This window comes from Falco punctatus (assembly GCF_963210335.1).
Source record: "Falco punctatus genome assembly, chromosome: 2".
NCBI classification, from domain to species: domain Eukaryota; kingdom Metazoa; phylum Chordata; class Aves; order Falconiformes; family Falconidae; genus Falco; species Falco punctatus.
This window is the reverse complement of record NC_137581.1, coordinates 81,679,655-81,694,442: the sequence shown is the minus strand read 5'-3', so window position 1 is coordinate 81,694,442 and position 14,788 is coordinate 81,679,655. Positions and strand designations below refer to the sequence as shown.

Here is a 14,788-nt window from a genome sequence, read left to right as displayed (position 1 = left end):
ATCCCAGCAAGCCCTGCTTTCCAGGCATGGTGAATACAACTCTGATTTGCTGACCCCAGATTTGTGGCAGCTGGACCCTTAAATCATCAGCTACACTGATATTTCGGTTGGATATTTTCCAGTGTTTTGACTGTATATACTAGTGATCAGCAGAACTGGTCCTGAATGTCTCAAATGTTTAGATACATAAACATATAAAGCAGAAATATAAAGATGATGCTTAGTTTATTGTTTCTAAAGAACTAAGTCCTTAGCTCCCTCCTTTTACAAAGATCGCCTTGAATTTGTATTTACATTTATATACATGCGTGTGTATATATATAATTGCATCAGTTATATCTGTATAAAATGCACTGCATAGCATAAGGCAGTGAAAATGTGAAGAAGATGAACTCATTGCTAAACATGAGGGTTCACTAGTAAGATTTTCCAAAAGCAATGCAGGCTCCATGGTTGTTCTCCTCCTGAGTTCACTGTTTAAGCTGTGACAAAAACAAGGTAACTTGCACAACAGGAGGCACTATGAAAGGAAAGCCCATGGGAAGTCACCTAATCCCCTCCCCAACAACCCCTTTTTGAGCAAAGGAGCTGGGCAGAATCTCCTAAGCTCTATATAAAGCATGGAAAGGATCTTTTAAAGCTCAGGAAATTATGTGGTTAGAAATAGCTGTTACCACCTTGATAACAGGTGAGTGTTGGACAAGTTTGGACAAACTCTTATACCTCCATGGAGAATGAAATATTAAGTCCGTATCAGCTAATTCTGCTGAGCCAACACAAATTTCAAACCCAACTTATTGTATCATCCAAACAAGTGCAAAATGTGGCAGAGGTGAGAAAGAAGGCAGTAAAACAGTCCTAAGACTATCCTATAACCAAGGAAGAAAAGTACCTTTTAACCATGCTGCACATATCTTATGTTTTTTTCCAGACAATCTCAAAGGATAACTACAGATGTGACAGCAAATATTTTACATTAAACCTTTTTGAGCTTCTTTGGCTACAAATGTTCAACCAGCTGCAAATCTCCATGTCTTGCAAGCAGACATGTCAAATGTTTAATTTTCTCTAGTCAGTCATGAGGAAAGACGAGAAAGAGAGAGAGTATTCCTGGTATCAAGTAGGAAATACCAGCACTGCCTTTGCCCATGGGAAAGGCATGGATCATGCATTGTACAGTGCTTAAAAATCACTCTTCCAGGAGTACTTGCATGCTAAATAGTTTGCTTGCAAATGCATTAATATATTGTATTAATACATTAACAACTACACTTCCATTCAACACAGACAGATCAAGATCACAAGGAAGATGTCTTCATGAGCTGATGATCTGGGGTTGGTACCATCTTGTTTCTTGGTTTATGTTACTTTCCGACAAATCTGCCATCCTTCATGATCTGTAGCATAAATTTATGGTCCCCTTCCTGTGATGCAGCAGATTCATAAGCAAATTCACATCAGCTGTTAGTACTAATATGGTGGGAAGGAAATTTCTGTGTACTGTTGAGCCACACCCTGGCTTTAGACATATCAGCTACATCAAGCTCCTTAATACCAGTGTCTTTAGTGTATACGAGCACAGGGAAAGGAACAGTCGTTACAGAGTTAGCACTCCATCACTGACAAATAAAGATCCATTTTTTTCCCCTTGGAAAAACACTTCCCACAGTGACAGGCAGGCAGCTGGTGAAGGGCTACACAGGTATCATATCCTGCATGTATTGCAAAGGAAAGACAGCAGACTGGGACATTTAAAACAGTTAGTTTCCTTCCCAGCATCTCAACAGCTCTTGTTAGGTCCCCCACGTTGACCAGTTCACCAAACTTTGTCACAGGCTATTCCCAAGCTGAAGGGGAGGGTGAAGAGCAATCCAACAGCAAGTGGCAACTGCTTGAAGGTTGCAAAGACAACGGAGCTAAACTCTCCTCAGGGGTAGCAAAAGGGGGCTGTCCAACAACCACAAGTTGCTTTTTGGGAGGTTCAGAGACCTCCAGAGTCTCTTCAACCACCATTTCATTGATTCTGTGATTTCAGCCCAAATATGACAGCACACACTACTGTATGGTGGAGGTGATTTCTAGTGATTCATGATTGCATATGATTTCTAATAATTTCTGTTCCTTCTGGAGCTGGAACAGTTCTGGTACTGTTACCCTAAGCACGTTTTATGGCACACATCTGCTCCTGTATTTGCAGGTACTTTCAGAAATGCCAGGAAAAAAAACCCCAAACATCCAAGGAACAGGATTAAGGACTACACAAGAGTTGCGGCAGTGTAATTATAGGGTAGAATTATCTGATGTGCCAATATCTGTGTCTCAATACATTTCTTATGAATAGCAAGCTTTCTAATGCAAAACCAGTCAGTATTTCTTCAGTGTGCAACTGCATTTATAATTGCTTAGCAAACCTTGTCTTTAAAAACATGTTTTAGTCCGTGGAGAATCCTTTTAATTTCAAATTTTGCAGGCTATATAGGCTTTCATAAGAGTATGGTCAGTATTCATATCAAGTAAAACTACACAGTGTTGATTTTATGCCCTGTTTTTGGATGACAGTGTAAACTTTTACAAATGGCACAGCACCATGGGTATCAAGTTACATTTGCAGGATAAAAAATTTTCAGACTTCCCATTTTGATAGCTCTCTAAACTTCTGGGCTAACCTGTAGTCCTCAGCAAAATTTAACCTCCTCCTCCTCATAAAGCTGGAACAGCACCAGTGGATTCTGGCAGGTGTGCAAATGAGCTGGAAATAGCTTGTACTTTAAAAGCTTTGCTTTGCCATTTAATCAATAGCACCAGCTGCTTATTGCATCGTATACTATAGCACAATAGAGATTATCGCCTAAATAATTAGTAATGCTATGATGGCATAGCACAGTAATACAGGGTGTGTATATATAGTAAAAACGTGTGGGTATTTTATAATCTGATACGTGTGCCTCTTGGCTCCCCTCGCCCCCTGCACATGTGAGCTTGTGTGTGTCACCTTGCGATGCTGGGGTCAGAAGCACGGAGTGCTACAACGTGGGAACCACAGGGGGCTTGAGTGTGGGAGCAGCTGGGGAAGAACAGGTTTTCTTACTTAGAGTCCACTGTCTCATAGGTATCTGGAAGGGCATGAAAGAGGGTAACCTGAGTATGAGGCAGTATTTGACTCTGATCATTCAAGCTATATTCTGGAAATTCAGAAGTTGTAAACTGGTTTGTTAGCAATGGTGTTTGTAGTCCTCTTTTTCTGCACTTCAGCAACAATCTGAGGCCCAAAAGCAGATGGGCTGAGATGCATGAGAACAGACTTTCACACAGTATCCATGGCCTGGCTGCAAACAGGCATTACTGAAGATCTCCTGAGCAACTTCATGAGTAAATATCTTCAAACATTTGCTAAATCTTTCTTTACCTGGTCACTGTCTCTCTGGGATGGATTCTTTAGTGTGAGGCTGTCAGTGGTAGCACATTTCTGGCACATCTAGAGGAAACACTTGTGACAGCCGGTATTTAGGAGACACTGGTTGCAGCAGCGAGGCAATCCAGCACATCGATGAGGACCAGGTCAGGCAGAATCCAATATGGTCAGGAAAGGCAATACCTCATGAGCTGATACAGACATTTCCTTGAAGTCAAACACTATTTTCCAGGAAAAAATGACCTCCTTCCATCCCTCTTTTGTGTCTCTTTCATACATTCTTTTACTATAACAGACTACATTTCCAAAGGTTTTGGAAACCTGTTTTCAACATCTGTGTGAGGTCACAAGCAAGAGGGATTTTAATGATTAAATTACACTGGGTGGATGTTTCCAAACGTAACAAAACTACTTCCCATGTGGGTACAATTGGCAGCCTCCACAGAGAAGCATGGTGGACATAATCCTTTTTTAACCAAGACTGACAGCAAACATAATATGTCTTGCGATTTCTGAAGCCATTTTTAACTTCTGTAATTCTATGCTGCACTAAAAGAGAAAACATACAGCGTGAAAAAGGATGGCTCAGTGGAACCAATATATCACGCCAAAAAAGGGCAGAGTTTCTGCTTGACATCAATTGTCAGTCCAAGCTTCACAATGGAAACTCAGTGGAAACAAGAGGTACCACAATTCCCACAGCTACTCCCGCAGAACCTTCTTTTTTTTGACTTGTTTATATTTTAACACAATATATATAGGAACAGACATTGCATCTAATTTTCATTAGCAAGTCTAATATTGTTCTGTGTTTATATGCTAGATCCAGAACAGAAGCCATATGTCTACCAGGATGATTCAGAACTCTGAGACCTAAAAAAAAAAAGAGCTTGATTTAACCATCAGAGAGAAGTTTTCTAGGAAATGTCAAAATTGCTTTGGTTTGTATGGAAACTGTTTTCATTTTCCAGTTCATGAGGAAGTCCATACAACTCGCGGTATTGTTAAAAAACTGTTCTTGAAACCATTGTGGAATTTGGAAAGCCAAGAGACGTGATAATAATTTCAAACATGATTTCCATTAAAGGCTTGATTTAAAAAAAGTCACTGACATTTTTGCAGTCAGTTACAAATGTTTATGTCAACAGCTTTTTTTCTCAAAGCTCAGTTTTGAAATAATATGGTTTTCATTACAATGCATTCTGTGTTCTCATTTCAATCCGTTCCACTCTCCTAAAGGCCTGATTGCCTTTCTGTGCCATTAGGGGTGTCAAGAAATTGTGCTGTTGCTGGGTTTCCTTCCTTCCTTCCTTCCTTCCTTCCTTCCTTCCTTCCTTCCTTCCTTCCTTCCTCCCTCCCTCCCTCCCTCCCTCCCTCCCTTCCTCCCTTCCTTCCTCTTTTCTTCAGAAAAGTAACCCCCTATCCAATGTCTGTGGCGGTGAGTTTTAAGAAAAATCCAGAGGATGGTGATGGTGATGGTGGAGCAAGAGAGACATCCACACAGTGAAAGGGCTTTGCTGGGGTGTGCAGAAGTGTGCCAGACCCAGCAGCACATCCCAGCCATTGGGCAACAAACCAACAGAGCCCTGGGCAGGCGCAATTGCAGCTCCGGGTCACATGGACCAGGGAGCAGCCCACATCTAATACAATTATCCTAAAAGTCTCCACCAGGAGAACCAGCTGAGGACCAAAATCCCTTGGGCTGTATAGGAAGCAGTGCCGTAAGCATGTAAGAAAATCAGGGCCAGAGGTGAGGCACAGACTGACTGCAGGCAGGAATGTGCGGAGCTACGGGACGGGGATGCCCGCTGGGGCAGCAGCCTCAGAGCGAGTGCCCAGCTGGCCCAGGGACAGGAGAGCTTTGCCGTGGCAGTGGCTGCTGGCGAGCTGGTGGTAATGCGGGCCCAAGCAGAAGCAAAGACATCCTTCTGTGGGTACCTGCTACCTCTGGGGAATAGGGGCAGGTGGGTGATGGCCTGGGGAGAGGAGAGCCCTGGATATGGCAGTCCTCTGCCCTAGGATGGAGAATCCCTGTCCTTCATGCTCCAGGACAGGACCTGAGGGGCTGAGATGGGACCTGTTGTGTTTAATCTCTTATGTCTGAGGCAGTGTGCCCAGGTCAGTCATACTCTGCATTTCTCAATGCCCTAGTGAGGTTGCCACTTGTTACTCATTTGCTCTTCTGGGTGTAGAAGGCCAGAGGAGGATCCTACCCAAAGCTGGAGACCAAAGGGCTTCTGGAGGCTACCTACCATCTTGCCTATGCTACGTACCGTAGCTCCTCCTGCTCTCTGGCAAAGCAGCGAGCTGAGAGCGAGAGCCAGCTGGGTGGAGCATTGCCCTCCTGGACCAAACCCTCACGGTAGCTATGCTTCTCAGGTTTAGTAGGTGATCTGAAGTACCCTGAGAGGGGAGGGCTGCTAGCACCCCATACCAGTAAGTAAAACCCACACACACCCCTACACTTTTCACTTTTGCCTCTCACTGGAGTCAACTGCAATAAAATCAATTTTGCACAAACAGATGCATCTCTGCAGTTCGGTATGTTAATGCTAGATGTTTCCCAGATGGTAGAAGGGTCTAGTCTAGGCTAAAAGCAAACTAAAAGATCTCTCCTGAATCATAAGTAATGCATGATTTACTGTTTGAACTCAGAAGCAGTAGGGCAAAAGTCTCTGATGCCCCACTCCTGTGGATCAGGCATGGTCATGCCAAGCTGGGCAGATGGCACTGCTGTGAGACTGATGTAGGGCAGCCCAGAGTGGGGCTTTCCCCTGTGCCCAGTTCCAAGGCCGCCAGCCCCGCTCTGGTGAGCAGGCTCAGGGCAAGCCCTGCAACAGGCATACAGCCAGGACATCAGATGTCCTGGTGCACAGGGGATGCACAGAGCACCGAATGGGTCTTATTTTCTGTTGATGGTTCTCTCTGTGCTTTATTTTAAATTTTATGGCCTGCTTCTACCTGTGGTATGACCCCCACCCCTGTGCTGATCATGGGAAACCAATAACTCGTCCTGCACACAAAGGCATCTGGTGGTCTCCACAGCCAGTGCTGCATCCATCTGAACCGTGTGGATCCTCTCACCTTGGAAATGCTCCCAGGATCACCACTGCTGGGGTCTGCCATTAGGCAACATCACAGGCAGCCCTCTTGTCCTAAACCCCAGCATGTACCAGCCTCCCAACACTCTTCTACCCAATGCCGGGCTGGCAAAAACATTGACACTGGCATTTGTTCCCTTTTGTTAGTCCAGGGATGTGGGTGCATAAGGCAAAGCCACTTTCTGCAAGACAGAGGGATGGTCCAGGCAGAGACTGTACATCTGAATGTACGCTGGGTTAACTCAGCTGGAATAAATTAGGACAAGACGAAAGGGACCAGCAAGTATTTCCCCATTGTTTATCCCTGTTCTTATTCTCCATGCAATGAAATAAATGACTGTAGGCTACATGTGCAGGCTGCTAAACCATTTTGACACAAAATTTTTCAGGCTTGAAATCTCAAATGAAAGGCAATCTTGTATTTCCTTCTGCTTCTAAGCCCTATCGTAAACATTAAATTGTCATTCTGCATGAAAACAAAGGCCTTGAAACTAAACAGGGAGAAAAGATATTAGCAATGTTTTTCACATGCTTTTTTCATTACCGTTTTACAGCTTGATTCTTTATCTCAGTACTTCGCCCCAAAAGTTTTAAGTTTACGTACTGGATTAAAGACTGCCTTGAAGGAGGGGGTGACTGAGGTGATCTAAAGTTCCAGACTAACCCATCTCCTTGGCAGTTGAGACCCCAATGTGGTCCTTTGATTCCTTTCATTTACTGCATGTTAATTATACCATCGTGATGTGTTTCTCCTTTTGAAAAGGTGAAAAGAGAGTCAAGATCCTTTCTCTCCAGTCCCAGTTCTGATGCACACACTCAGATGTCTCTACATCTGTTCGTCTTTGCAACTAGATTTTGTAGTAAGGAATCTGTGCAAAGCAAATAATACAAAATGGCTCATTCTAATAACTCTGCCAATGCAGCATCCTTCTGCAAGAGGGAGAGGGAAGCCCTTACCTTTGAGCTACACTTGTAGAGTGGGTGGCTGATGGAGTCAACGTAGTGGTGCCTCATACAGCGGCTGGGGTCGGAGTCGATCATGAAGGAACTGTCTGTTTTACTATCCGCATCTCCCATCATCGCCAGGAGCGAGAGCACGGAAATCGAAGCTGCAAGTACATGATTTCCCATTGTCAAGGAACTTCTCGCCGATAACAGCAGAGGGAGGTAGAGCATTAAAAAAATTCCAAATACTGGCAGCCAGTTCCTTTCCAGGATGGTGAAAAGTCTGGTTTAAGTGTCTTAGCTGTCATTCTCAAGTTGAAGTTTGCTGAGATTGTAATCCGTCAAAGAATCTCCTGCGTAGCTGGAATAAAAACAACATAAATCATGAGCCTGACCTAAGGGACCTCTGGAGAAATACAGACATGAATAATATTAAGGCACACAGGATTTTTGCTAGCCAAATATATGCTCTGAATAAGCATCATTCTCACAGTAGATAGAGTATACGGCATTAGGAAAGAGATGTCAAGGCCTTGTTACTTTAAGCATTGCTTTATTATTTTGGTGGGGAGAACCTTTTGACTTTTAACATCATAAATTGTGCAATGCCAATCTTTTTCATTTGGTGATGTCCCTAATGGGTTCAGCTCAACACTGGTCATTAGTAACACATCAGAGATTTCTGCAAATTGAAAGTACTGTGTATCCACTCGAGGTGTCAAAGGAAGGCAAAGCTAGGCTGCCTCCTGCATTACAAATGGCCATTTCTGGCTTAGGTAGCACACAGAAAGGCTAGGGACAGGTTGAGCCCTGCCTCTAGGGGCTACATGTCGGTCTCCTGCAGCTGCTCTGGTGCAGGCACAAGAGGTACCCCCCAGGACGGAGGGATGCTGAAGTTCTAAGCCCAGGTATAAGCAGAGTGGTCCCCCAGGGAGCTTGCCTGAACACCAACCTGCACTGCATGGAGGACTGCATAGGTCTCTGGCTGTCCTGCCCTTCTCCTGAATACCAAACTCACATGCACACAGGTGGGCACGCTTTACTTTCTTACTTGTCAGGCTGCATTTGTCTGTCTCTTCCCTGTTAATTAAAAAGCAGCATCTGAAATATACGTTATATTCCACAATATCCAAGTACATCCCAGCTATCAACTGGGAAAAAAATAGGTGCAGTTGGAGTCATGGGGATCTCCACCCAGGCATCTGGATTTCTGATGCTTGTTGGAGATCAGGAGATACCCCAGACAACAGGCACAGGACAGCCCCTGAAATGCTGCCCAGAGCTCTGCGCCAGCAGGGAAAGGAGGGCATCTCCCTCAGCTGCTTCATCACAGCCCCTTGTTCCTTCTCGTAAAGCCCATAGTCCCAAATGGGTGATTTAATTTGGCTTTTACTACAAACAGCTATGGCCTGAAAGAGCTGTGAATTAGCCATCTAAACGAAACTTGATGAAGCAGAGGATAGTCACAAGTAAAGTTAAAAGTGCAAGGACTTTCTGAAGAAACTGAATAGAACAGTTTCCCGGCCACACAGAAACGCTCCCCCACAGCCTTTCGCCTATCTAAAGAGCTGATGTGTGCCTTTATTGCCTTATACAAGCCGCTTCAAAACTGTTTTCTGCTTTGCTGGTGATCCTCTAAACCGACTGAAACACATCTCCCAAACAGCCTGACATTATGAGGCCTCCCCACCAGAGTGCTTGATGATTTGTGCATTGCTTTATAGCTTGCTCAAACACTTTTGTGAGAGGAGTGCATAGCAGTGAGAAACGTTTCCACAGTTCTTCCAAGTTGGGAGTCGGGACTTGTTGGTCTGAAGTGGCATACAAAGTCTCACGCTGGGAAGAAATGTAATTAGGGATGCTCTGTGTATTAGACATTTTTTAAAGCCTTTTTTTGGTTTCAAGCTATTGTCTAAGTAGGAAAGGAAAAATGATGTGACTGTGGATTTAATAGACAATATATTTATTTTTTTTCCCAGAATCTGACTTATGACCTGGTATATTTGCCTGAAGCAATGTTTTTCAGTGGATATGGCATTAAAATATACTATGTCTTTGCAGTATAAAAAGCTTAAACAACACAAAACACTTAAGATCTCAGATACATTTAGGCACAGTCTCATTCATGTTAATAAATATCCCTCCAAACATTTTATCAGGGTGAGAGAGAAATCTCTCAGTCATGGGGGCTGGGACAGACTCCTTCCCAGAAGTGAACTGTAGTGCTCTGGTTCATACAGATGATGCCCAAGGATTAGCTAACAGGAGGAGTGATGCACTTTTTAAAAAACATTTAACCTTTTACCTACATTCTTATTCTTTTTAAAGAGGCTGACCAAAACATGCTGCTTGGCAAGCTCTTTCGCCAACATAGTTAATCAGTATTACACACCCAGTAATTCCCTCTCTGTCCAAATAAATTTATTTGATATTGGACGGTCTCATCTCATGAAATATTACGTCCAGGGATCCCCATTTCCCACTCTCTCTGTCCCACTGTTAATATTGTGCTTCTATATCTTCCTATGGTTTTGATCAGTATGATTTAATACAGGGAGAGAAATCTGGAGTCCTGGCTCGGTTTTCAAAGGCTTATCTCTTTAGCTTTCTTCAGGAAATAATTGGATGACATAGAGTCTGCCTCATGAAAACACTCTGAGAAAGCTGGAAAGAAGCAGGGAAAAATGTGAGAAAAGAAAGACTTCTGTACCTTCTTCAGGATAAGCACAGCACAATACAAAAAGTATTAACACTTTCACAGACTTTTAAAACTACCCTGAAACTTCTGTGGCAAAGAAATGTAGCAAGCTTTGGTAAAAAAAACTTTGAAAGAAGAAGAAAGTACTGTTATCATGTATTTGTTAGTAAAAAGAGAGACCATGGATGTATATGTGGCCCATCTTTTGGGAAAAAACTGTACAGTTGTTGATAGGCAAAACGAGTCTGTAGGTATGGGAAGCAGGACTGCAGGCAACACTGGACTGGTTGCACATGCCAGTTTCTCCTGACATACGTATGTGTGGAGTATACATATACATTTATGTATATAAGTTAAGTACATATACCATATGTAATTGAGATATGTGGAAAAAATCTCACAGGGACATTTAAACATACAGAACTTACTGTGTAGATTTTTGATCATGTAAAAAAAGTCTAAATCTCAGGTACATCACTATGATGAGATATGTTGACATGACATTTTCTATTTCCAGCTGATATTGTGCAATGGCATTTCACTTTACACTCGCATAGTTTTGTTTTGTTTTTTAAGGTTGTATTCCTTTTGAAATTCCAATTGAAATTATAAAAACCTAGAAAGTACATGATATCAGGAGTGACATATGTAGCTTCCAGTCTATCCTTCTGTCCATATCCAGAAGCAAGTACACCTGTAATGATTTATCATTATAGCTGTACTTCTGATGCCATTTTGTTTCATTTGGAAAATGCACTTTTTAAAATCAAAATTAAAAATTTGACATATTTTTTTTTCTTTTATTTAAGCTGTTTTTTCCTCAGTTTATTTTCATGTGAAAACCTGCAGTAAACAGCTCATCTGCCAAGCTAGCAAAAAGGAAGTTAAAATGCTTCCTTTTTACAGCATCCTATAAAGAAAAAGATGCAAAGGTAACTTCACATGCTCAGGCTGAAAATTTGCTACAAAAATATTTGGCCTAACAGTGGATGAATATCACTACTGGCCATTTTTTCAGAATTCACTGATGTGGTCAGTACATGGTTTTAGTAATAGACTTATAGTGTCCTTTCCATATAACTAGTTTTCAGGAATTCATAGAGACATAACATGCTAAAAGCTGTTACAGCTGTTATCTAAAACTGCTACAGCTGTTACCTAAAAACTTCAGGAAAAAATAGAAGATGTCCCAGAGAAAGGCCATATAAGCATGCAATCCAAGACTGTATTGTACACGAACATAGGGGCAGAGTTAGGGTTATTTTTCCAACCTTATGTTGTCATTCACTGCTTTTTGAATACTGAAATAAAGATTTCTTATCATAGTCTTAATATCATTTAGAGCGTGGTGAAGGTTAAGATTTTGTTTTGCTTTAAGGACAGAAGAAAATTCCATCATCTGGAATTATTTAGCCAGTCACTTTGTGAGAACGTAAACAGAAATTCCCTTTTTGCTATGTATCTTGGAAAAAATAAAGAGCTGAGCAATTCTCCAAAGGTCTATTGGATCTGCACCGCTTTTACCCTGGAAGGTAGGAAGGGAGCAATGGAAAAGCTCATTTATGGTGTACTTCTACTTAGCTGTTCCCTGCTTCTGAGCCCCCGGAATTAGGCATGCACGTATGTTCAGCTTGGCCTTCGTTTGCTGATGCATTTTCTATGTTCGAGACTCCTGCTTGATGATGAGGGTACAATTCAAGCCACTCAATGCCTTTTATGTTTTGGAGGCTGCCAAAATCCCGTTGGAGCAGCAGTGTGTATATATAACTAAGCCTGGCCTTGCATGCTGTGCATATTTAGTAAACACAATTACTTGGATCCTACCGTGTGGTTCCCTCATTCTGATTTTGTTATGTAAACAGAAGAGTTGCAAGACTACTCAGTTTCTCCAAACTCCAGCCCTAAAAAAAGTGTTACTAACCATATATGTGTGTGTGTGTATATATATATATATATATATATGTATGTATGTATGTATGTATGTGTCTGTATTTCACCACTGCTATTCTAACAAAAAAGCCACAGAGGTCTTCATGAGACCAAAATAGATTTCTCAAGGACTTTATCAAGGCCAGAAAGATGACAGTTTGGGGGGTAGGGGTGTGTGTGTGTGTGTTGTTCTGCTCCAGGATCTGGAGTGTAGTGGAAATACCTGTGTTGGGTAAACTACACTGTCAGGTTACCCCAGGGTTTGTTCTGCAGGGTTAAACTCCCCACCGCCATGAGAAGGGTCATGAAAGGGACTGGGCATGGGAAGGCAGGGAGGAGCAATCTGTGCCGGAGATATCTTCAGCCTCGGGCATGGTGTAGCACTATCCCCACTGCTGCTGCCTGGCCACCGTGCCAGATGTGACCCATGGCAACTCATTGCCAGGATTTCTGAAAAACAGATCTGCTTTCAGGGAACTTGGGGAGCCATTGTTTCTGCTCCTGCAGTGAGTCGCCAAGACCTCAGCTGGGTGGTCGGCTGGGGAGCCCCTGTGTGCAGAGCTGCCCTATGCTTGGCCACAGCTCCCAGATGACAGCAGCAGCTGGACTGTCCTTTGGCCAGGGCTACCCTTGTCAAGGGGTATCCCTCTCCCAAAGCCCTGCATTGTTCTGCACGTCCACAGCTCAAGTCTTGCTCCAAGGCCACATCTCGGCTGAGACATTAAACCCCTCCCTGGAGTGGCTCTCCAGCCCTGTGGCCACATGGCGTGGTGTGGTCTGTTCCCAGACCTCCTCCAGCCTCCACAGCACTCAGATGGTTTCCAGCCATGCAACCACCCACGGCATGCCCGGGATCCTCTTTGGAAGCACTGTGTGCTATGCAACAAAATTGTACTGGTGACTGTCTTAGCAATTTGGAGAGAACAGTTTATCTAGTAGGAGAGACAACCTAAGATGCTGTGCCTGATCATGCTTTCTCTTGAATCAGCTCAGAGGCTTTATCAGCTCCAGTGCATGTCTTAGCTCTGTAAATAAATGTAGTCATCTTCTCATCTAGTTCTTTCACTGTGGCCATTTCTGCTGTGGCCAGCAGTGAAATAGCTGGCCTCCTGTATATGCTACCAAAACCCTCGCTCAGCTCTGCAACCGCCTTTCAAAACACCTGACAAAGTCACCGAGCGGCCATGTGGCAGCCGGGAAGCAGCAGGTGAACACAGGCAACACCAGTTGTTTGTGAAATGCCTCCATGCAGCATTTGAACAGGTTTCTTCCCCTCCCGAGACAGGGCAAATACCAAACTAAATATTTTGAGTGAGATCCTTACAGGTCTAAATAAGTGAAATGCTTCCCCGAGGCCTCATTGTGCCAAATGAGGGTTTGCCCTGCTGACATCCAGCTGTGCTGAAGCGTATCCCTTTTGACACCAAAGGGAATGTTCTCACGCACCCTACGGGAGCTCCATCCACCCATCACACAGCAGGTTGCAGGGCAGTGTCTGCAAGGGAGTACACAAATAACCTGCGCTCCCAGCCAGAGCTGGTGGAAACTGGTGGACGCGAGAAGAGGGGAAGGAAAAAGGCAGTAGAAAGGAAAACAGGCTCAAAAGAAGGGACTTAAGCCTCTTCATCTGGGTGTCCACAGGAGGGAAGCACATCTTCTGGTCCTATGAGGCTGCACTGTCCTACCACCTGCGAGCCAGCAGCTGCAGAGCTTTGTCCCATAAAACCCAAGAAGATAAAACAGACGCTACCTCTGCGCAGTCAGAAATGTCAAACATGCTGATGGTAGTTGAGAGAAACTCCTGCACATCATTTTCTGCTGTGGGGCTTCACTAAGTCTTTTAATATTTCAGGAGATGCTGTGACTGTAAATAGAGTGAAAAAAGTAGGAAGACCGCGGTATCTGAGGCATAAGAAACAACATAGTAATTGCAGCACATGTAAGGGAAGAGTGCACCACTGCAAGCACCCCTGGGAGCATCGGCACGCACGGGATGAGCACACATGGGACTGGCTCCCCCGGCTTTGCTGGGGCAGCTTGAGTGAGGCCCCCATAAGTGTTCATGCGGCAGGGACCCGGTGCATGAGGTGGAACAAATTAAGCTGAACAGCACTTGAGCTGGCTGAGCTTCCCTTTCCTTTTGAAGTTTCAAAGAATATTTCCAGTCCTTCAGGTAGCTAGGAGAGGGGGAGCTAGCATCGCCTTCCTGCTAGGCACTTGAAATAACAGACTAGTGGGTACTGCAAGTTGGAGCCCTGCCAGCAGACAGGCACAGGCCAACACGGAGAAAAGGGTTTTAATACCCTCGCAAAGAATAACTACTGGTGGACAAAAGAGCACTTGTATTTTTATTCTTTCCTTTTCCTGCTTCCAGGAAACTTTAAATAGATTGATTAGGGGCATGCATGGGATCTCTCTCTAATGAGCTAGTAGAGCCATTTAATGGCGAGGTGATGCCAGCCTTGGATTCTTTCTTTATTCTTGTGTCTCCCTGAATATCAGCGTAGTCATGGTTTTGAGTCTGGGAGAGGAACTGAGAGGAATATAGTTTTCCACTTGCTCATCCAGAGGGTGCTGTATGGGATCACTCCTCAGTGAAGCACGAGGCTCAGAGCTGAGCTGTCTAGGTAAGGCTGCCCACCCCTCTCAGGAGGCAAACCAGCAAGGGTGGCTGCTGGCTAAAGTGCAAATAATCCCAGCCAA

General features: G+C 43.8%; 1 protein-coding gene across 2 annotated transcripts in view; it reads right to left on the bottom strand.

Annotated features, from left to right (window-relative positions):
- NDP (norrin cystine knot growth factor NDP) overlaps positions 1–14,788 on the bottom strand; it is a 52,882-nt gene that overhangs the window by 15,554 nt on the left and 22,540 nt on the right. For both annotated transcript variants that reach the window (XR_013925811.1, XM_080374282.1), the window contains exon 1: positions 7,471–14,788. This exon is cut by the window's right edge and continues 22,540 nt beyond it. Coding sequence is in view for 1 of the 2 variants with exons in the window: in XM_080374282.1 (XP_080230408.1) it covers positions 7,471–7,689 (219 nt within the window). In the remaining variant the exon portion in view is untranslated. The remainder of the gene's footprint in view (positions 1–7,470) is intronic.